This window comes from Ailuropoda melanoleuca, chromosome 20 (assembly GCF_002007445.2).
Source record: "Ailuropoda melanoleuca isolate Jingjing chromosome 20, ASM200744v2, whole genome shotgun sequence".
Classification (NCBI taxonomy): Eukaryota; Metazoa; Chordata; class Mammalia; order Carnivora; family Ursidae; genus Ailuropoda; species Ailuropoda melanoleuca.
The window spans coordinates 11,146,298-11,170,786 of NC_048237.1; the positions used below are offsets into that span (position 1 = coordinate 11,146,298).

Genomic DNA, 24,489 nt, shown 5'->3' on the forward strand with positions numbered 1-24,489 from the left:
ATTAGGCCGAAAGGTCAGGGAGGGGGTACTCAACCGTGTGTTACACGTTTTGTGTGTTTTAATTATTGGTGGCTTCTAGATTCTGATACCAAGGTTATTTATGGAGCCTTCACGTACAGGGCCAATTGAGAAAATCTCTGGCTTTCATCGCCCCATTTCAGTTAATGAGGTTCTTTGATATCAGCTTACAAGTGTGTCCCACTCCCCCACCCCTGTGCTTTCCTGCATCTGAGAATTTGCTATCAACAGTTTGGATTCATGTTACTATTAAAGTTGTGGTAATGATTTGTTCAAAATCAGGGAATTCAGTGCTGACTTTCAGTCTGTGAGATAACTGGGTCTTTTTAGTTTCTCATACATATATCATGATAGAACCTTTGGTTTTTCCACGAGCAGCCTGCAAACTCGTGAAGAAAATGTGCCTAATTATTTTATTCTTATTTTACATATTGGAAACCTTCCATACACCGATATGTTACCTATTTTTATCATCCTGTTACGTAGCGAGATTTGGCTCAGAATAACTGATGTATAGGTCCTCAAAGTTAGATTTTTAGGAAAGGACTAAACATTTATCAAGGTTTTTCAAAAGAATATAGGATCCATGGAGGACTTGGTTTCTGACTGGGTAATGGAAGCCTGGAAATAAACAGGCATTGCCTATGTTGTCCCAGTTCATAAAGCCCCTTAGTTGAGGTATCGTGACTCCTCAAATTATAGGTAATCCCTGGCATGTAATAACATCTTCACTCCTGCATGTATGTACTCCAATACGACGGAGCCACCTACCACCAAGGGCCCAAGCCCGTTAGAAGTATGAGGTACAACTGTCAATGGAAAAACAATGAATGACCCTGGTTAGAATGGTTTGGTCAGCGTTATAGAGCTTAGAGACCTCAAAATATCCATCGGGGCAGCTTCTTACCCTAGACTTGAGTTAGGGTCTAAGAATGTGCTTCCAGAAGCCCATTCTATGTAATATTTTGTGTATGTGTTTTCTCCTGGGTAAGAATCGAAGGTTGCCATCACCAGAGAAGCCAATCTCTACAGGGTAGCACAGCACATATCCAGCCAAGCGGCTCACATAGTGTATACTGAGTAAAGTGCTGCTTTTGAGGTCAGGGGAGCCTGGGCTGCATGGCTCATGGACTCAGTCTTTTGGTTGGAGACAAGCGTGGGATAACTTAGGAAGGAATGAAGACCTCGCCCAGCTTTGCCAATTCCAGCAAAGCATTTTCTTTCAGAGGAATGACCAAGCCAAGCATTTTCTCCAAATATTTAGGCCCTTCTATTGCAAGAAGTGGTGACAGGCTGACATTCGATAGCACTATCAGGTAAACCTTTATTAAATGAAAAATGCCTTTGAGTATCAGGGCACTTCTGAGGCTCAACTTGGACTCCATAAAATAAGTTATTTTTTTAAAGTAATTTTATATAAAAAATACATGCTTATATCTCTAATTCCTCCACAAGGAATTTCTACCGCATAGAAATAACCAATCTTAATATTTTGGTTTGTGGGAATTAAAATATATTTGGATATATTTTATCTGCATATCCACCTATATAGATATATAGCTGCAGTTGTTTGATCCCACTACTGCCTTTTATTGCTTAATATATTGTAAAGAGAAATTTTCCAAGCCACTGAAGATTTTTTTCAACATCCATGTTCAAGATCTTGAATATTCCATAATAGGCTTCTAAAGTTATCAAGGAGACAGTGAGCAATATATTCAATATATTCTCTTAGCAATATATTCACATCCTTAGCTTTGGTCAAAAGAGACAAATTTCTAATCCTTTGGATATGTATTTGCCAAAGTGTTCTCTAGAAATTGTAACAATCTACATCCCTGGCAACCATATGCGGTGCTTTGGGGACTCTTGATGAAAGATTAAATAAAAATATGTCTTAAACAGATAGGTAGGGGATAGAGTATATAGTCTCTTTAAGACCTGTTTTATCTGTTGTAGTGTTTAAGGAAAGGGTGACCATTTCACTTAATTATCTCTATTTCACAAAAGAATGCAGGCAGTTATAGTATAATGGTGTGTTCATTGATGTCAAGTAAAAGCATGTGCTGTTTGCAGTGTTCATATGACCATAACTTTCATTTTTCATACTTAAAGATCTTCAAACTTGTCAAAGCATGCTTTCTCCTTTCCAAGTTTCTCCTATCAAGCTTGAAAGTTTTCAAAAGCTTGCTTCCACGTAGTTGTGCTTTCAAAAGTGTTTGAAATCGCACTTAAAGAAAATTAAAGGAAAAAGTGAATTTTCCCTCTAGAAAAAGGTCATTTGAATTTGAATTCCGAAGCAATTTAGTTTGAGACTCACAGCAATTAACAGCAAATTCACCTACTTCAGATTGCAGTTTGTTGGCCTGAAACACAGGGTTTTGTTGGACGTTTCATTAAGAAATTAATGTTTTCATAACACTGATGGGATTTATATAGGTGATTATAAGTTAAGGAAAATTTGGTCAGTGACTTAATTGTCCTATAAATCTGATCAGGAAAGTGGGTAGCGTGAGGACTTTATTCCTGGAGAGGCGATGTACAGCGGGGGTGAGAGGGCCCTATGTGAGTCATCTTGCCAAGGTTCACATTCCAGCTGCAGCCCTCACTGGCTCTGGGCAAGTGACTTTCCCTCTCTGTGCTTTGATCTTCTTATTGGTGAGATGAAGACAGTAATATTCCAGGGTGACCAGCTGTCCTGGTTTGCCCAGGATTGTCCTGCTTTAGCACCAGAAGAACAAGATCTCGGAAAAGACATCCCAGAGACAGGAAATCTCCTAGTTTTAGGGGGTCTGGGTGGCTCAGTTGATTAAGTCTCCAACTCTTGATTTCAGCTCAGGTCATGATCTCAGGGTCCTGGGGTGGAGCCCCACATTGCATCAGGCTCTGTGCTCAGTGGGGAGTCTGCTTCTGTCCTTCTCCCTCCCCCTCTGTTCTTACTCTCCCTCCCCCTCTGTTCTTACTCTCCCTCCCCCCACCTTGCACTTGAGCTCTAAAATAAATAAATCTTAAAAAAAAATACTAGTTTTGGGGTGAAGGATGTGACAAATTTGAGGGGAAGTACAAAATCCCTGCAGGGGTCCCCAAAAGAGGAGCTGAAAGCAACATTGTTTTCTAGCTTCCAGCGTGTCCAGACATTGTCTTCCGTAGTTGCTATTACCCTTTTTCCCTTTATGGCTGATATTGGCAACCATGAATCAAATGAGATGATATTTAAAACCTTTAGATTGTGGCCAAATAGAGTAAGCATTCAAACATGTCCGCTTTTATTATTATGTTAAGGTTCATGCTATTCTTTGGTGGGACTGCATAATCTTAAAAAGCAGAAACCTCATGTGTACTTTCCTGCTATTGATATTAAGGAAATCAGTACTATAGCTCCTTGGAGTGGTAGCAATTCCAGCAATTGCCCTTTGCATGGTCAGTAAAATGTCCCGCTGTCACAGGGTGCCCACCATTCCCTCTCATTTTGCCTTTCAGCAGAGACACTCTGACCCTTTCAAATATTTAGCAGTAGACTTTCTTCTCAATGTGTGCTCACGACTCCTGTTACTGTTAATGGAAGTTACACATGTGTGCTCACCAGGATGAGAAAGCCTTTATCCCATGTCGGGCAAAGGCCCGTGATCCTGAATCTCTTTCTAAACTTCAGACCTGAAGAGAACAGTGTAGGGAATTGCTGCTTTCTCACTATATTAGCTTCTTCAATTTCCTTTTAATTGGAGCCTGCAATCCAGATTCTTGTAACTTCAGGAGGATGAACAATACAAATTAAGATCTGGATGCTTTCCAGGAAGGGCTCAGCTCAAAGAACACTTTTTTTTTTTTTCCTTTTAACACAGTTGTGGCTATTCACAAATCGCATGCAGTTGCCTAATGAGTCCATATTTGCTTCTGAGGTTTCGCATTTGCAAACTACACTGCTGAGAAAGTAAGTGAAGTGTTCACCCACCTCTGGTGTGAGCTGACTGATTTAATGTACAGGACGGATAAATACTAGAATAGTCAAAATTCTAAACCGGTAGCACGGAGCCTTCAAATACAATATCTTACCCTTGTTCAGGACATTCATTTCTCCCTAAGAATTCTTTTTAATGTATAAGACTTCAATTTATGTTTAAGAACTAGTAAACTATAGCAGTTTGACAGCCATTCACACTTAATTCTGTGCATTAAACCAACAGCATTCTTTTCCACAAACATCCATTGTTAGGACAATGCTCTCAGACAGAATTTATGAGAAATGGAATTATGTTACCAAGGAGATAGCATTTACTATAATGAAGAGTAGATCCTAGAAAATGGCCCCTTTTACAGCAGCTCAGAGCAGAGCCACAAAAGCAATTGATTGGTCTTGGCATTTAGTCTTATATCAGCTGTGTCATCCATAGCTTCAGGAGTGAGAACACTAATCTAAAGTGACATTTCTGTTCTGGCGGGCTTTTCTGCCCTGATGAAAGCAATTACTTCATTCCTAAATGATAATTTGCAGGAGTTTCAACCACTTTAATTGATAATTTTTTTTTGTTCTGAGTTCAATTGTGAAGTGATTAGCTGATTTGGTAAATAGAAATTTAAGGTGTGAAATATACAAGTTGCTCCAAGGTAAAGTGCTCTTTATTGGGTGGAGAGAAATTACTTGATAAAGCCACAGTTTTTCCATTATTATGGAACTGCCAGTTGTACAGCTTAAAGTTCTAGGGGAAAATGAAGAACAAAACACTTTGATTCATGAGGCTTTTGGCAGACACCAAAGCATACAATGAATAGTTTGGTCTTGCTGTGGTTCATTCAAGGATTATTTGAATCAAGGTGAACATTGGTTGAAAAGGATTGTGCAGACCTCTCAGCTTTCTTTATTACTATTCTAATGACTCATTCTGGAATTAAATCCTCTTATTTAAAGTGTTAAGAATAAAAACGCTCATTGGCTAAAACCAATTAATTTAATTATTAAGTTCAAACATACACAAGGCATTTTCTGAAGATGAGGGAAGGCACTCAGTTGAATGGCTCTAATTACTCTTTTGATCTATTTTACTACAAGTAAAAAATGGGTCATGATTATTCAATCAGAATATATCTTAGTTAAAAATTTTGAGGATGCATCCTAAGTTTGATACTTTATCAAATGTTAGCAGTTGCAGATGTTTTTGACACTTTTTGAAAGCAATCAATTTCATGATATTTTCTCACATGGGGAAAAATAATGGTCATTTCACATGTTAAATGAGAAAAATAAAGCAAGAATGAAGGTCAAACTGATTTAGCACATCAAACAGTCTTTGTCAGCCAAGCTTAATATATCCTGAGTTTGTGGAACAAATGAAATTTTGCTGCTATGTTACACTTTGCTTCCAAACAACCATTACAACTGGTTTTATATATTGTGTGAGCATCAGACCATCAAACAGCGCATCTTTACTGACGTGTTGCTGCAGCAATGATCTACGGCAGCAATCTGCCATTTATATAAGGGCAAAATGTGCATCTATATTTAGTTGTGAAATTGGCCTATTATACTCTTGATGTTTACAGAGGCTAACATAAATTAATGATGACAGCTATGAGCAGTGCATTAGTTAAGCAGCAGAGTTCTTACCTTGAACTTGAAGGTTCCAGTTTTAACTTCCAGCATATACTGTATACTCCTTCCTTCACACATTAAAGGAAGGTTTCTGAAATTATTACCTTTTCTTGGAGAGCATTAAAAGACTCCAATTTTTGATCTATGTAGTGTATAATCTTGCTAGATAATAGCTGTTTATGCATATCTCAATTATATTGCCTTTGTAAGAAAGCCGATATTTACAATCATGAGGAAAAATACTCTTGAAAGATTTTTTTTTTCTTTGCAGTAGGTTGATTTGATTGACTTTGAACTCTATGCGATGCCAATGTGTATTGGGCCGTTTTATTGAAAGTAGTGAAAGAAGGGCAAGCAGTGCTTATAGAATCTTTACTTTTTCCCTGGGAATCCTCCTCATTCTGCTCATGTCAGGGCAGGAGAAGGTACTGGAGTAACTATAGATTTCACTGTTAACTATGACCAGAGATCTGACATGTATGCAGGTGTTCAAAGGTTCATGAGTTAAAATGCTGAAACCTTTGATGAATTTTTGATGGCTGCATTTTTAATACAGGTCGACCTTCTTCCTTTGAGGCTGCATGCCAGATTAATTGATAAATAGTAGAAGTCTGTAGTGCTGGGCTCTCCTAAGCAAAACAAGTAGGAAAATCCATAAAAACCTGACTTTCTGCGTCCTTAGAAGTACTTTAAAAAGGCCAAATAAAAGTGGTTCTGACTCTACCTTTTCTTTTTCTTCAGTTAGAGGACCAAAATCTGCTGTGGTCTTTTATAGTGATGGATTACTGTATTCTGAGAGTTTACATGAAGGTGTTAAAACAGGCTGAGAGAGTAGATTTTCATGTAGACATAGTGTGAATCTATTGATAATGTCCTTATCAGGAGCCGTTCCACAAATACAATTATAAATTATATGAAAAGAACTGATAAAAATCTGGCTATGAAGAAGTCATCGGAGAAGAAGAAACGTTTAAGTTGACTTACTTTTGTTTTACTCTGTGACAATTATTTTGCTCCTTGTTATCCCTGTAGATCTCCAGCTGTATTATTTCCATAATCATCATAGCTATTTCTGCGAGTAGGAAATCAAAGTAATCAATTTTGCAAAGCTAAATTTGATAAGCCACAAAGGATACCTTACCTCTTTTAATTTAATGAGTCATCAAGTGCAAAGTTATCTGTTTTTTTCCCCACCATGGACAAGTAGCCCAATAAATAATTGACATCTTTATCCAGTTCCGTGGCAGCTTCAGAGAAATTGCAAATACTGAGTCAATTTCATAATATTGGCTTTGTGATAATGGCAGTGCCTGTTCTTTAACTTTTTACTTTTTCTTCCCCTGCTGTTATCTTTTGCTTGTTTCTGTCTCAAGAAGAATTTCATTATGAGCCTTGCCTCCCCGCCCCCCAGAAGCTAAAGCAGCAAATGCCTCCAGCACTTCCATATTTCCCCACTTACCAGACAGGATGGGTGAGCTCTCCATGGTCCTGGATTTGGGGTTTCATCTGACATCAAGGAGAATTTCTAGATTTGTGAGGTTTTGAAAGATATTTTGAAAGATCACCTTTCTGCCAGGAGTACTCATAAGATCATTCTGACCAATAATTATCATTGCAGTTTTGAAGTTTTTTTTTTTTTTATAGGAGTTTTCACAATTCTCCTGAGCACTACATTTCATTAACAACTGTTTGGATATTCTTTTATATATATACATACATATATACACACACACACACACACACACACACACACACACACACAATTGCTTATCTTGCAATTGAATGCCATTTTTTTACACTTTAGTGAACTAAAAAATGGCCACTTATTACTCCTAGTAAGAAAATCAGTGATTTCTGAACCTTTTAATCATTCATTAATGGAATAAGTTTTATTTGAAAACTCATTAAATATGGCTGTGGTATACAACAGACTATAGGCATAAGGAAGACTGTAATGAAAAATCACTATCTTTGCAATAAAGGAGTTTTATTTTGCTTTAAGTATGCAACGTGATATGTTAGAACCAGTGACGAGAAATGATACTGGTGAGAACAGTGTATACATTTTAAATGAGTATTGTGGACCTAAAACCATAGAACAATTAGTGTGAAGAAAATTTAGGTTTTCATTTAATATATCTTATAGTATTACTGTGTGTCAGGCACCATTTAAATATTTTATAAAAATTAACTCATTTGGGGCACATGGGTATCTCAGTTGGTTAAGTGTCTGCTTTTGGCTCAGGTCATGATCCCAGGGTCCTGGGATTGAGCCCTGCATGGGGCTCCCTGCTCAGCGGGGAGCATGCTTCTCCCTCTGCCTTCCCCTTCCCCTGCTTGTGCTCACTTGCTCACTCTCTCTCTCAAATAAATAAAATCTTTAAAAAATTAACTCATTTAATTTAATTTCAACAAGAACATTTTGAAGCAGATAGTATTATCATCCCATTTCATAGATGAAAGAAACTGAGGCAGAAAATTAAACATACATTAATATTTTTAACAAGGGATGGTTGTTGAGGAGAGTTCATTATGATGACATCAATGACAAAAAGAGTGGGGAAGTCAACTTTATAAGTTTTATAATAGGAAATTCTAGATATTAGATTGTTACCCTTTTGGTTGTGAAGAAGCCCCTTGGAGATTCTGAAAATTATTTACTATCTTCCCCAAAATATACACACAATTTTGCATATGACCTCTTGATTTATTTATAAATTAATTAATTAATACGTGTGTGTATCTTCTGAAATTGTTGATTTTGTTGTTTTGGTGGTGGTGGTGATGATCAGTGAGGATGATAATATTGTCATCAGAGATTTGAAATTTTGGCTTGCTGAGGATTAAGGAAGAGTCTCTTTTTCCATTTATCCAAAGACTAGGTGGAAGAACATCAGAGCAGTGGGAAGTTTGGACGCAGGGACTAACTTACTGTCTGTCTGAAGTTTAACCATTTTTTACGAGGCAGAGATGAGCACCATAACTTTTTTAAGAAAGATTTTTATGTATTTATTTTAGAGAGAAAGAGAGAGAGTGCGTGTGCGCAAATGGAAGCACCGAGGGAGAGAGAGAGTCTCCAGCAGACTGCCTGCTGTGCAGGAGCGGGACCTAGGGCTCCATCTCAAAAGCCTGATGGGGTCATGATCTGAGCCAAACCCACGAGTCAGACACTTAGCCAATTGAGCCACCCAGGCACCCCAGCACTTTACATTTTATTCATGTGCAATCATTCCATTCTTTCTTTAGTATTCTAGAAGTACAATGAAAGTTTTTGGCTTAGAACAGAATGTACAAATACACAGTTAATTTTAAGTTTTAATGTAGTCCTTAATTCAATTGGAGAATTGCTTACAAAGGCTCTAGTTCACAAAGCAGGTATAAACTTAATCCACAATCTGTGTCATTGTCTTAGGGTCTTTAGCTTAATCTCTTCTATCAGCATCTCTATAACCTTTATAATCCCTTTGACTGTATTTTATTGCTGTTGCCCTCGAAACCAATTACTACTTATTATAGACACAGTGCCGTTATTCTGAGTCTTCTGAACTGCGGTGTCTGTATAATGCTGCCATGTGGGAGTCATGGAAATCCTTGTATTAAGATTATGGCCAAGACAATTACTCCAGTAGGGTAACATAGAGTGTTAGAGTTTAAAAAAAAAAAAAGCGTAGGGGTAGAGAGGAGAAAAGCAACAAGAAGGTGCGTCAGGAACACATGAAGTAAGTGCTGCCCAGTAGTATTTTATTTTTATTTTTCAAATTTTTTATTTTTTTAAAAAAAGATTTTAGGTATTAGAGTGAGAGCATGAGAGGGGCAGAGAGAGAAGCCAGCTCTCCACTGAGCAGGGAGTCCAATGCTGGGCTTGAACCCAGGACTCCCAAGATCATGACCCGAGCTGAAGGCAGACGGTTTACTGACTGAGCCACCCAGGTGCTCCATGCCCAGTAGTATTTTAGATAAGTCAAGTGTCAGAGTTATGTTAAGCAAGAGTTTGGTTAGGCAAGGCATGCAAAGGCATTAGTGTCTATGTATTTGCCTTCCATGGAGTGGAAATAGGTAGCCATTTCTCCTCTACCTAGCCGTTGGAGCCCACTGAATCGCTGCATGTGATCGTGGGCTTTGCTTACCCCCTCCTCCGTAGAATTAGTTTTTTTTCCCCCTCAAATTATTGATAAACCTATGCATTAATATCAATTTCAGAATAATGGACTAATCTTCTACTTGCTTCAGTTGAACAGAGAAATTCCTAGTATGAATATTGGTAATATTAATTAGATAACAGATGAACCCATTTGAGATCCTCTGAGTGACATGTGTAAAGGGAAAGTTACATATAACATCCATGTAAAACTAACTTCAAAATTGGCCCCCCAAATTCTTAACCTGATTGTAAAATGCATCCCTGCTCATTTATTGGCCAAATGACATGTTTTATTAAGCTTGCATTATTTTTTAAAACTTTAATTAGTTAATATAAAATTAAAACATGACGTAAAATTGGAAATGCCATATAAAAATTCAGATTGTGTTCTCTAGAAAGAGCAACACCAGAAATCTGGCAATAGCAGGTGTGCCTTCCTCTAGAACAGCGGTCAGCTGAAACTGTTCATGCTGTCCCTTTGCCTGAGCTATTGTCCCCCAGGTCCTAACAGTGGTCATGAGGCCTCTTCACTCATGGACATTCCCTTCCTTAACCCGGGGAGCTCTTGAGTTTATAACTTCTGCTCTAGAGCTCCATCATAGTCACTTACTGAATAATAACAACAAAAATTGTAAGTTTAGCCTACCTTCTGGAGTATTATTTGATGAGAAGAACATAAAGAGAGCAAAGCACTGAACTTGAACCACTGCACTCTACAAATGGTAGAGAAAACGTGTCAGAGGACATAGTTCTTTTGGCTCTGCTGACCTAAATGGTGTTAGATAGATTGCTTTTGCTGTATAAAGAGAGGGGTATGAATGGTTCTTTTATCCTAAAACGTTAACCTGGATGCTGGTTATACTTAAACTTTGTCAGATTTTAAGGCATCTCTCACTTTATTTACATAATTTTCAACAAGCCAGAATTGACTATAAAATTGCATGAGGGCCAGTGATGATTTGGGGAAATAAGTGGCATTACCATGCTTTTCCCTTGTAAATTAGTGATGTTCCTGCCTGAGGTTAACACTTGAGACGTCGAATAGCAAAGGTTTGTTGTCTGAGACTGCCGTGATGCTGAAAATGATAACATTAGCTTGTGTAGTTTGGAGAAATAGGTTAGTTAGCTAATGTAGAATATTTTATTAATAGAGTGAAAACAGCTGGGATATTGCCTTAGCAAGTATTTGACCAGAGTATGATGGCATTACTTTAATTATATAGATACTCAATAAGAGATTCTAAGTGTCTGCAGTGAATACAATGTTTTTACCATGAAAAACATCAGATATGGTATAGTGTAATATGAGGTGTTGTTGTCCATATTATACTGCTAGAGATTGGAGCCACATTGCTGAACTCATTTTGATCTATTGCTCTGGTCTTGCTTCCTTGTGTGTTTCTTTCTTTCTTGTTATTTTATAATGGGACAACAGAAAGCTAGATTCAAAGATTGTAAAATGCCTTCAGAGCTCCAGAAAATGGAAACCTGCGAATGATTTTAATAGCACCTTGATACTGTAAATATTGCCCAATTACTTATCACCAGGGTCTGATTTGGGTTTTATTTCTTGTCAGACATAAAACAGAGCAATTCAGAATGGGTGGAATTCTGTCAGATGCTCAAACACAACTTCAATTGTGCCAGATTCTGCCCTCAGCAATGTGAGCAAACTTCAAACAGAAATGCACATGAATAGTTAAAAGAAAATGCTGGATCCCACCTGTTGCATCTTCTGTGAAGTAATATGTCTATAATGCTTATAAATTTTAATAACCCATACAGGGCTTTATCTTTTAACATTAAATTTATATTATCTAAAAGTTTGACTTTTCTGGCTGATGTATTTTTTTCTCCAGTATCTTAGAGAATCTGTCCATCTACTAATGTATATTCATTAATAAAGAATGAAAGTTTCTCTTATCAACCAATTACCAGCACATTTATAAAGTTACATTGAAATCTTCATTTTTAATGGGATGTTTTCTTATTGAGTCCTTATTGAGGACTAGAAGCATATAAACGCAATTCACAAAATCAACAAATAAAATGTTAATGTCTACCCTTTGTTCCCCAAGATGATAACTGAAATACATTTTTAAGAATGGGTGCTTTTGATGGCTTAAGATCCTATAGTGATAACCATTAAGTGAACAAAATCATTAGCCTGAGAATAGATATATGAATACTAGCCTCATCTTTTCAATTGCTTATAGCTGGTAACATCAAACTTCACCTGTAAATCTTAGGTCTTAGAAACAAAGAATATATCTCAATGCATGGCCAAATAGACGAAAGAAACCTAATAAGCAAATGACTTTTATTCATTGCACGTAAGTTTGTGAAAAGTAAGTCCAGAGATAGAATTTGTGGTTTTAGTGACATTCTCTAGAATTCATTTTACCATGGTCCTAGAATTTGGAAGAAGATTTTGGTAGATTTTTGCGAGGGGAAAAAAGGAAATAAAAAGAAAACAATTTCTATCTGATGTCAGAAGCACATGTTCTAAAGAACACTTTTTCACTCCTTTGATTGCAGTTTACAAGCATTGAGAAAGGAGAAATCCCGAGATGCTGCTCGCTCCCGCCGGGGAAAAGAAAATTTTGAGTTCTATGAATTGGCCAAGTTGTTGCCTCTTCCTGCAGCCATTACTAGCCAGCTTGACAAGGCATCCATCATTCGACTTACAATTAGCTATCTGAAAATGAGGGACTTTGCTAACCAAGGGGACCCTCCGTGGAACTTGCGAATGGAAGGCCCTCCACCTAACACATCAGTAAAAGGTAAGTTTTAAGCCCCTGTTTATTCTGGAATATGGTGGTCTGTCGGTGTCTCTAAGATGAAATGTTTACCATCATCCTTTCTTCTTTTCCTGCATATCAAATCCTTTAAAGGGATACAAATGTGGAAATCTGAACTCTGCATGAGAAAGACACCATGTGAAGGTGAAATAAATCTCTTCTATTTCTTTTTTTATTTTCCAAAAGTCTGTCAGCCTAAATATTCTATCACTTTATATGAGGTTTCAGAGAAATGAGAATGAGATGACTTACCTTAAAGTGCTTCTTGGGTTTAATTTGTGTTATGCTAATACATGCAAATTATTGTTGATGGATGGAATATAAGAATGTTTGTTAAAGGGTGGAACTAATATTTTCTGTCTTTAGTAACCAAAGAGAGGAAGGGAGCAGAGTCCAACTGTAGTAGGCATTTTGAGTAATGATTTTATTGACTGATAAAACAAACAGTTCACGTATTAATGTTTCAAGTCTCTATACAAATTGCCTAAAAATTGTTTAAATATAAACATTTATTTGTCATCCAAATCCTTGGTGCAGTCATTCTTAAAACTTACTAATTAAAGGTTTTTAGGTCTTCTTCACTCTGATAGGTAAGAGAGCTATTTTCCTTTGTGTTAGTGAAACTTCTAGTAATTTATAGCATGTTGAGCATATGAATATGCATGCATATGTTTATTGATGTAAATGCGTGTTGGCCGTTGATTTTCTATCTTTAAGGGTGTATTATTGAAGACATTGGACTTGAGGGATCTGCTGGCTTCTTGTGCTCTAACCTTGTATCTAGACCTTTGGTGGACATAAAGCTGGATACTTAGCAAAATTGTAGGCAACTCTGGGGAAGGAATTAGGTTCTTTAGTTAAGTGATTACACCTTGACAACTACATTTGAAGTCCCTGTACTCCTGGCTGTTGGAGGAAAGGGTCTAGTGGGGAGCTGTAACCTCTTAGAGGATTCAAATTAAAATGAAGGATCAAAAGCAGTGACTATTTACAATTGAGGGCTAAGAGGTGTAATCACATATATATGCATGTGTCAATCTGTTCATATCTCTATGTTGATACTTACAAACTGTTCCTTACGCATATGAGAGAAGGAAAATTAGAATTTAAATTGTAACAGGTTATTTCCCTCTAGAGCAGGGCAAATATTTTCTGTAATGGGCTATGTAGGAACTGTTGTAGGCTTTGAGAGGCTCTCAACTCTGCCATTGTAGCATGAAATCAGCCATAGACAACATGTAAACAATAGGGTGCGGCTGTGTTCTAATAAAACCACACTTAACAAAACAGGCAGCTGCCACCAAACTTGGCCCACAAGCCAAGGTCCACAGATTCTTGCTCTAGAGCAGGAGAATGACACTGAGAGGTTGAGAAGAACATACAACAGAGTTAGCTCTTAAGGGCAGGGTGTCGGCATAAGGTAGCAAGGCACACTCATGCTGTCCTTTTACAACCCTTCTGTCCTTAAAAATACAGACGTCAAGTTGGTAATGTACCAATCTGTGTTCCAGATGCTAAGGTTGTAGCAGATTTTCCCAAGCTAAAGATGTGAATATAATCCTAGTAAGTACGTTGTATCCATAAGAGTTTATTCAGTGGACTGTCAATCATGTTTATTCCAAATCATACAGGATGAGAAGGGTAGGTGTAACAGGTCAGAAGTCACAGAATGTGCAAAATAGATTCTGGGGCTTCACTTTGAAATGCATTGATTGAGGGACTGGACGTGGCTTAACCTGTTTAGCACAGTTATCTTTTATTTCCATTTTTTAATTTAAAGGGGTTGGCAGTTGATAGGCTGCCTTGGTAGGGGTGGTTACCCAAGGAGAAAAAGGGTTCCATGGTCTGTCCATTCTTCTGTGAGGTGATAACCCTGCTGACTTTCAGAATCATGGCCTTTTAGAGATGGAACATTCTAGCTCATGTAGAACCATGCCCTCATTTACAGATGAGGGCACTGATCTAGAAACAGCTCAAAGGGAAGTAATAGCACATTTAAAACGGGAGTCCATTGTCTGCTTTATGTCTAGTGCTCTATCACAGAGCATTGTTTCTAGACATGATACCTGATTTGGATCCCCTTTATCGAACATTCCGGGTCAGGATTCTCTCAGCTTTTGACTAGGACTGATACACCATTTTTGCTTTGTGGACTTCATTAAATGCCATAACTACTTACGATAAAGATGGATACAAAAGATAAAATATGGTCTCTGCTGCCATGGGCATTTCGGTCTGTGGAAGGACATGGTGATGTCAGTGAGAGAAATGGGAAGGTTGAGATGGGTATTGAGGAGGCTGGAAGGAGAGAACGGATGTGATTAGGTTGACAGTCCCATGCAGATGATGGCAGAGTATCCAACCTGGTGCACGTGTACTCGCACTACTAGAGACGGGTGACAGTGAAGGTGTGAGCGTAGTGACTCTCTCTAGTTGACCCTGGCTCTCCAAAGCTGCTGGGAATGCAGTGGGCACGTTCTGTAAGCTGGGTCTGCTATACAATATATGTATATTTTATTGCTCTACTCCCATTCTTTAATGCAAACCTGTTACTCATTCTGATCAAACATTCATGAAACAATATCAAAAGAAATTCATTTTAATTTATTAAGGTCTTCTATGCTGTGCCCTTGAAGAAGTTCATGTGGATAAACAAGCTTATATAAATAGCCGGCAGCATCACGTGAAGTGCAGTTCATAATCCAACAATAAAACGATAGACATTATACTTTGTGCTTCTCCAAGCAGTCTCTTGAATAAACCTAAAGGCATTTGGAAATTTATATGAAAAGTACTTACACGATGTAGGCAATGTTTTTTTTTTAATGTGATGATTTGTTCATGTTAATAATTAAATTTCAAAGCTTGAATTTAAATTTGTCCCACACAACTATATAGAAGCTTAATCATTTTAATTTACTGCTTTAGAAAGGTCCTTCACTTTGCCCTGTATTCATCACATCTTTTCTTAAAAGTCTATAAAGGTTGATGAGTTTGTTTTGTGATGCCCATTGTGTATAGATTATTACAAGTTATGCTTGCAGAAAGAACACTCAGGTGACAGTGTGTAATGTGTCCTGAGTCAATTACTTCATGGAAATGATATGTTAAGCAATTGGAAGGTAACAGATAGTTTTTTCCATTATTTTAGAAATATCTGTATTGTTATAATACAGATCAAATCTACAATGAACATTATGCATTATTCAAGAAATGACCAGGCATTCTCAGCAGTGTTTCAGCTAAATAACTGATGATTGTAACCTTTAAAGAAATCTCATTGTGGTGACTGTTGGTAAATCACTTCTCCATTCATAGTAATCTCTATTTAGAGGCTATCTAGAAACCATTATATCTTTTATTAATCTTAAAAGCAATAGCTGCTGATTTGACATTTGCTAAAACTAGATAAATTTTCTGTCTTTTTAATATCACAGACTTCAGTCAATTTTTGGTATATATCTGCTACAACTCTATTAATCCAGGAATATTTGCCACCGTAAGCATAAGTTTTATTTCAATTTAAGCATCATAGCTTTTAAACAACAATTTGTGTATGTGTGTCAGGCAACAATGCTCAGATATGTAAAATATAAGACGTTTTTAGGCTTTTGAAGGAAACTGTTGAAAAATATGCAAGACAACTGGTGATTAAAATTGAACACATTAGGGAACAACTTTACTATTTTCATGGAATTTTCCTTCCCTGTGTAAGGCCCCTATTGTGAAGGCAGTGGTAGCTGTTTCTGAGAGGAGAGACCTGCAGGTCTTTATTTAAGGAGTGCATGATGCGAAGACCAGACTGTTACTTTCGCACCACGTGTAAAACAGTCGTGTGTGGCAGTGGAGTAGAGGACATCTTTCAGAGTAACTCTCAATTACTACTATACTGGTTGTTCCCCAAACTTACACAGCATTTTATAAAAATGATTCTGTTTCCACAGAAGGTAGAGAACCCAAGACCATCCGCATGATTATTGTTCTTGGTCTAAGCAGCTCAGAGGTCTCCCAGTTCCTGTTTGGGCATTTTACTGTGTGCTGACACACATTTACTTCTACCAACTGACGTTCAGACTTGGGGGCAAGTGTCCTACTCTACATTATTTAAAAAAAAAATGTGAACTGCAATTTCTTAGAATCCATGCATGGCATGTACACCAGCCTGTGGTATTCTTTCTCTATAGGCAGGCAAATAGTAGTACCCAGACTGAACCCTTTGGTTCTGAACAAAAGCTTCCCTGTAGGAGTAGGAGAGCAGGATAAAAGACAGAGACTTGCTCCTTCTTTGGTTCCTGTTCTTGCCTCTGCCACCTTCAGTAGACTGGGGGCCCAACTCCTGCTTTAGTCTCCAATTTCACTTTCCTCAATCCAAAGTCAGGGGTGGCTCCATGGGGCACCTGGGTGGCTTAGTTGGTTCAGTGTCTGAATCTTGGTTTCAACTCAGGTCATGATCTCAGGGTCATGGGATCAAGCCCTGCATCAGGCTCTGTGCTCAGCATGGAGTCTGTTTCTCTCTCTCCCTCTGCTCCTCCCCCCACTCATGCGCGCGTTAAATAAATAAATAAATAAATAAATAAATAAATAACGTCTTCAAAATCAGGGGTGGCACTGAGTGGAAACGGGGCCATCCAAAAGCTGAGCTGCCAATGTTCATGCCTGTTTATTTTGGTAGCAAGTGCCAGGTTTTACTAGTATATGGAAATACGATGTGATATAATTGCCTTTTCTTAGGTATGCTTCCAGGAAGGCTCTTTAATTACATGTTGTTATCCTCTTTGATCTCTCTAGTGAAGTTATGACTTCTGAAGGAAGTTTCTTGAAGAACTGACCTTTTACTTTATTTTATTTATGTCCTGATAGGACAAGCCTTGTTTATGTTGCCATCTCTGAGCCTGGGCATGAAGGGCTTTCTCACAAATGTGGACTTGATGGGAGCAGAGTATGTCTCTGAGACTGTAATTCTGTGCAGCTTTGCATTTTCTCAGGGAAAGCTCCCCTCTCCACAGAGGGGGGTCTCCGTCTGTCTGCAGCATGCAGCATGGGCAGGCACTGCTGGTTTCCCTGTCAGAGGGTTGGACGGGTCAGCAGGACGTTCAGTGCACCCGGCTCTGTCGCGCGTCCGGAGCTACCGTCCACTGCAAACACTGCTGCAGCGGAAGCCTGGTTGTGAGCGTGACGACTGAGAACACGTGTGTGCTTGTGTGTGCTAGTCCGCCATTGCCAGGGCAGCAAACCGTCAGAACATCTCAGCAGCACGGCCACGAGACTTTGACTCCTCGTGTTGCTCCGTGTCATTCTGGGGCTGGGCAGGCTGAGCTGAGCTGATTGGTTTACTTCTTGCCATCGCTCTGGCTGGACTTGCCTCCTTCCTCAGGGGTCGGCTCAGGTCTGCCCCCTGTCAGGGGACAGCAGAGATTTGGGAGAGGCTCTTTTCATGGTGATGGCCAAGGTGTAAGAGGGATGAGCAAAAAACAGAAGACTTCTTCCAGGACGTTTTGTGGAGACTTTTAGAAATGTGGACAATAGAGTGCACGAGTACTTTTGCATTCTATGTCGGGACTCACCAGTCTGTCCCCCTATCTACTGTCATCTTCTTTGTCCCTAGAAATACTGAATACCTCAAACCATACGTTTGTACCTTTGTACATCCCATCAACTAACCAGAATGCCCTTTTCCTTCTTTTGGTTTTGCTGGATCCTTGTTCATCTTTAGAAACCCAGCTCACATGTTACTTTCTTGGGTGAATCTTCTCTCCTTCCCTAAAGCATTAATCATTTGTTCCTATAGGTTACTGTTTGAGTCTTCTGTTCCTTAAGTATCAATTCATAATTCTTTTCTTACTATACCTATCTCTATCTTTAGACTGTGAGCTATTTGAGGGAACAGTCTGGGACATCTTATGCATGTCTGTATCTCCATGTACAGGGCTCAGGAAAGTAAGTATTTAACCATGTTTTTAAATTAAATTATATATAGTACCACCTTATATCTTGGGATAGCTATCGGGGAGCTGAGTAATGCTGATGAGAACTGTGGGTGTGTCTAAGTCATAGGCTAGGATGAGGAAAGAAAAGAGTAAAAAAGAAAGGGCAGAAGAAAACTGGAGGGAGAATGATGGGAATAGTGTGAAACCAAAGGGAAAATAAACAGTGTATCGAGTAGGAGGTAGGAGGGGTGGTAACCCCCGTCCCCAGATGAGTGGCCTTCTCCTGCCAACCCTTTTCTCTCATGTAATGTACAGGCAAAGGAGCTGACAAATAAAAACAGTAGTCTCAAGAAACCCATGTCTTGGGTGTTAAATTCAAGTTCATTTAGCCAATATCTGAGTACTTTCTCTTAGTCCTCTGAGTCCTCTGCTGGCTGTTGTGGGGTCATATAGAGAAAGTATAAGGTATAGTCCTGGCCTTGGAGGTGTTTACCATTTACTGAGAAATAAAAGTAGAAGGAAGGAAAGAAGGGAGGGAGGGAGGAAAGAAGGAAGATGAGAGCTTTTGATAAAATTAAATAAACCACGTGCCCTGGGTTATAAAGTCGTCTCTAGTCCTCAGTTTCTCCTTTGAATTTTCTTTTTGTGAGTGGTTCTGGTCTGAGTGATCACTGACTCTCTAATCCCAAACCCTAGTTTGTTAGAAAGGATTTAGCAATTATTGTCTCAAATTAGCTTCTCCTGAGACCATTGGGCTTTTTAAAGCTATCGATTAGTAATTTCAAAAGCCACGTGCTCTAACTCCTCTTATTCTGCTAAAATTTCTGTTTTCCTTCTCTTTTACTTAATTCCCCTTTACAGGAAGGGATCGCGTCTCCCTGGTGCTTTGGGTTCAAAAATACATGAGTTCCTTCTCTTAAAAGATTTTATTTGTTGATTATCAAGATTTGCACACATGCAATCATTATAAATAAAAAGAGGAAAATAACACAGCATACAACGAAATTTTAAAGTAAATAAGCCAAGTGCCAAATATGATAGAGACAAAATATGAATCTAAAACTTTGTATAGTTTTGATTTGCTTTTTACTCTTGGCCGTATCGTAGGGGACGGACTTACATTCCATGTCACATTCAGCTTATTTTAAGAAGGCTACCTGTTCTTAATAATGTAATATTTTAGTCATGACATTGCCTTCTACTGCATTGTACCCCCTTATTTAGGACTTTGAAGTTTATGTGCCCTGTTCTTTAGGGCTGGACTTCTTTAACGTGTTTTTGTTAGCTCTATCACCTCTTGCAAAGCACAATATATAGTTTCAGTGCTCTGCAGATAACAATATTTCATGGGTATAGCAATGAAGGAGTCACCTCTGACTGCTTTATATGATTGAAATTGTACTGTGGCTTTAATTTTCAGAAACAGCTTTCTAGATACTGTGCATAACTCTTGGCTGTGCCTTAATAAACATGTGGTGACCTCCACCTGTAAAACTAATGTGGCTTTGAATACTGATTGACTGCAGCTTTTCACATCCTTTCTGGGTCCATAATATGTCAGCAAATGTCAGTGCCTGGGCAGGAGAAGAAGGCCAAAAGAATTTGGGGCTTAAAGATTGTACAGATCATCTGTTTCAGTCCTCCTGCTATTGTGTTGAGAAAACTTATAAAGAACTTTAGTGATATAAACAAAGTCAATAACAGACTTGGAACTAGGATTTAGACCTTTGGAATTCCAACTCAGTACCTTTTCCTCCATAATAAGGATCATTTCCTTTCTCATCTCAGCACAGGTCACCAGCTGTCCATTGGGTATCCCCTTCCCCACTTGTATTGTGCATGAACATATGTGCACATACATAGTTCATGTGTAGAGACCAGCCCTTTTTAGACCAAATGTTAGTATATTCAAAATCACAAAACATTTTGAAGTTATTCAAAGGCAAAGGAATCATAATTCAATGAAAACAAAATCACTTAAGGCATTAAATGCTAAAATCAGGGGAACTGCACAAAGGGTATGTTGGAACTCTCTGTCCTAACTTTGCAACTATTCTGTGAATCTAAAATTATTCCAAAATAAAAAGGTTATTTTTTTTTTAAAGCACTATAATGTACTCTAATGATGGAACCATAAGAAAAACAGACCTCTACCCAAATGGAAACGTCTCCTGTCCCAGGTTCCTGCCTTTTCACCTGGTCACTGTTAAGTGCTCAGAGGCTCGCCCTTCTCTAGTTACTGGTCGTACTACTTAACAAAGGTGATTAACTGACGACTGCAATGTCAGTCAGGATATGGAAGAAAGAAGATTGATTAAGTGTTTACACAATTTTCTTAAAAAGTTTATAAACCACCTATTCCCATCAATAAGGAGTCACACAAGCACAATCGTACACCCTGGTTATTCTCTCTCCATTCTTCACTGAAAGTTATAACTAGTGTTACAGTGTCTAGTCTTCGCACTCTGCCCAACGATCACCCAAAAGAGGAAGTTAGAAAGCCAAGACAAAAACTAGTTAACAGATTCTAAGACTGGGGTCAGGAAACGTGTTCTGGAAAGGACCAGATAGTAAATACTCCAGCCTTTGTGGGCCAAGGAGTCTCCGTGACTCAGCTCCACTGTTACAGTGCAAGAGCAGCCGTGGATCATCCGTATCCTGCTGCATATGCCTGTGTTTCAATAAAACTTTATTTGTGGATGCTGAACTCTAATTATGACATATCATGAAATCTTAAGAGTTTTTTTTAACCGTTAAAGTTACGGGTTGTAGAAGACAGAGCAGTGTGGATTTGACCTGCGCGCTGTAGTTTGCCAACCCTTGTGAAGAGCTTTGGAACTAGAAGGGAATTGGGGACTTTTTTAGAACCCAGGTGGTAAGCAGCATATTAGTGGTAGTAAAGGGTTGAGTCTTGCGTTCGTTTTAAAAGTGTATTGATGACAATAAATGGTGGGTAACATGCTTTCTGATAAATTCCTGTTTTTGTTTTTATCTTCAGAGCTAATGTGTGTTCATGTAATCTACATACTGTGATATCCTGTGATAGCTAGGATAACTAAATTGTATGCCAGCCAGGGGTGTGGTGGTGAATAATTTCCTAGGTTTCCACGGATGTATGCTGTTCTCTGCATTGTGTGTTTTGCCGAAAAACTAACCGTATAGTCCTACTAAGTCATTGGCTTAGTCTGGCTTATTATTTTTGCCTGGTTTCTCAATTTAGTGTAGCAAATGATCCAAACCAGCACTATTCAGAGTCCTCTATAGATGAAGGATCTTATTAAAGAGAAACATGATTAAAGCTTTGTCTACACAGGACTGTTGTTCAGCCATTTTGACTTGACTAATCAAACAACTGGCCAATTCAGTTAAATAATTGTTCTGATTGATTTCCCTCACATAACATATTAGGTGTCTTTCTGATTCAAATGGGGGCTTAAGCATGATATGGCTATACCCATCATGACAGAAAGCATTAGAAATAAGAGATTTGGGATTTGTATATAAGAAATCCACTGTTACTATGAACATTAGAAATGAGTAAGTTTGGAATTAAAGCTGAATTAGTTATTTGCAGGTAGAATTGAACCTATTTCCAAAACCGTATGTACCTAAAATGGAAAAATGCGACCAGACTGTACAGAATCATCTCGTTTTGAGCACTTACTAAAGTGAACAGGTTACTGAAGTACTAAAGTGTAATCATTAGGAAATTGTTGTGCTCTTCTGCCATTGTCCCTTGAGACTGTCAATCACAGGGTGTTGAGCAAGCACTCAAAGGGTGAATACTACCGTACAAAGTAGTAGAGGAAATTAAAATCTGTGAGTTTATCGTCCTCACTTGCCAAAGCCCTACAGAGACTTAAAAATATATTTTTCAGTAGAGTTTTGTAATTAAAGCACATCACTCATATATAATTTTACAGTTTGGGAAATAAGGCTGTGTTGAATATCAGCACTGATGATGAAAACAGACTGTGTACACAGTTTGGGTTTTATATAAATACTTTAAAATATTGGCTTTCTTCAGTAAAAATAGATGAATAGTATCCAGGTTTTTACAAGAATTTTAGCATAAAAGCAAAATTGCTATCATTTTCTATTTTGAAAAGAGACATGAAGATCGCATAACAAAATGTGTAAAATGCAGCATGTTGTAGCTAGCTATGACAGAGAATGAGGATGCAGATGCAGGTAAGCCTCACTCTCGGCACACACCAGACATTTTGTAAGGTGGTGCAGCGATGTTTTCTTAGTGGATACCCAACCTAGCGTGCCCTTCAATTGTCTTTCCTACGGACACTGAAATCCCAAAGTTGCAGAAAATCTGGGTCGAGTTGTTCAGCCTGTGCTGCTGTGTGATTTGCATCTAGCAGACAGAATAAAGCTTCTTGTTGGGACTCACTACATTTTTTTTTTTTTTTTGCCATACAAACACCTGCTGGAAAAGTTTACAGAGATGAAAGAAAGGGACCCTTGTTGTAGGGAGTTCTGACAGCCTATAACAAAGGTACAGTGCATGTAAACAAGGTCAATGGAGCCAGCAGAATGTGTGAATGCAATGGAAACTGAGAATCTCCATCACGTCAGTGTGTCTTCAGAGCCTTACTAATAGTATGCTCTCGGTCAACGCAGCTGGATGCTTCCAAGTTCAAATGTCTGTGACTGTGAACAAGTAACATTTCTTTGGCCTCAGTTTGCCTAGGAAATGGGGTAGTTGGACTTGGGAATTCTTCTACTGCAGTGAGCCTAGATTTTATTTAGAGGCTTAAGTTTAGAAACTAACAAAGGCATGTTAGGATTTCTTTTTAGGATTTTTATCATATCAGAGCTAACTTGTGTTTCTGTTTTGTTTGGTAAGATTGTATTTCTGAAATGATGTTAATCAGGAGGAAGAGATGGTCAATACACAACATTTATTTAAAAATACAGTTTGAGATTCTAACATGTCAGAAGTCTTGACTTGTATCCTGTGACAGAGCAGAGGAAACTTACAGTGTTGCTTAAAATACACAGGTGATTTGGGGATATTAAGGCAATTTAATGTTGGGTTAATGCTTAAAATAATGAGATCTCAAAGTTGATGAGATAAATTTTTAATACATGGATATTTCATTGAGATAAAAAGAGAAAAGCATTCTTAAAATAGGCTGTATCTGAAATGAAAGGCTGATTCATTGAAACAATGGATATACCTGTTACTTCCCTCAGAATTTTGGTTTTATAGGATTTAATCTTATTATATTACATAAATCCTTAGGTTTTCGGGTAACATTTTGGTGGTGTTGTCATTAGAGATCAGGGGTGAGTCTTGGTTCTCTTTCATTTTACTAACCTATTCCTGCTCTAAGTATTTGAGTGCTTATTACATTGCAAGACTCACTAGGCTGTGTGTGGAATGCAAAGAGGGAAAGGAACTGAACCCTCTAGGAGTTTATAATCTAGCAGGAGTGACATACATGCTCACAAAATAATAAGGCGAGGTGTTATTCATGTTGAGAGAGGTTTAAGCAAAATGTTGGATAATCTGTTATGCATAAATATAGTTACTGCCGTAAACATGGTGACATTTAATGAGGATTGTGGTTGCCGAGATGTCAAGTAAGCTTGTGAAGGTTTTTCTTTTCAGAAGACTATTTTAAACAGAATGCCCAAATGGCATGTAGGACACAGAACACTTGTGTATATTGCTATTATCTGACGATAATTTCAAATAACCAGGAGCATGAATCACATCCCGTACTTACAAACGAAGAGCTTAATCAAATGTCATCTTCTAGTACCTTTTTTGAGTATCTTAGCATTTCACAGAGATGGAGGAAAGGCTGGAATGAGGTGTGTTTTTAAATTTCACAATTCTAATGGATATAGTTTGCAGAAACTTGCTTAGCATCAGAGGCATGAATATAGAAAGGGTCAGATCAGATGAGAAGCGGCTGTCCCGGGAACCTCACAGTAGAAGGGCCAAAATGCAAGCATGCCACGGGCGCAGTGATGGAAGAGTCCATTGCTTACCTT

The 24,489-nt window shown here is 38.3% G+C and overlaps 1 protein-coding gene across 1 annotated transcript in view; it reads left to right on the forward strand.

The window, feature by feature from the left end:
• Positions 1 to 24,489, forward strand: part of NPAS3 (neuronal PAS domain protein 3) — an 891,598-nt gene that overhangs the window by 282,094 nt on the left and 585,015 nt on the right. Inside the window, 2 exon segments of the mRNA XM_034648322.1 lie at positions 12,285 to 12,529; positions 12,641 to 12,691. Coding sequence (XP_034504213.1) covers positions 12,285 to 12,529; positions 12,641 to 12,691 — 296 coding nt within the window.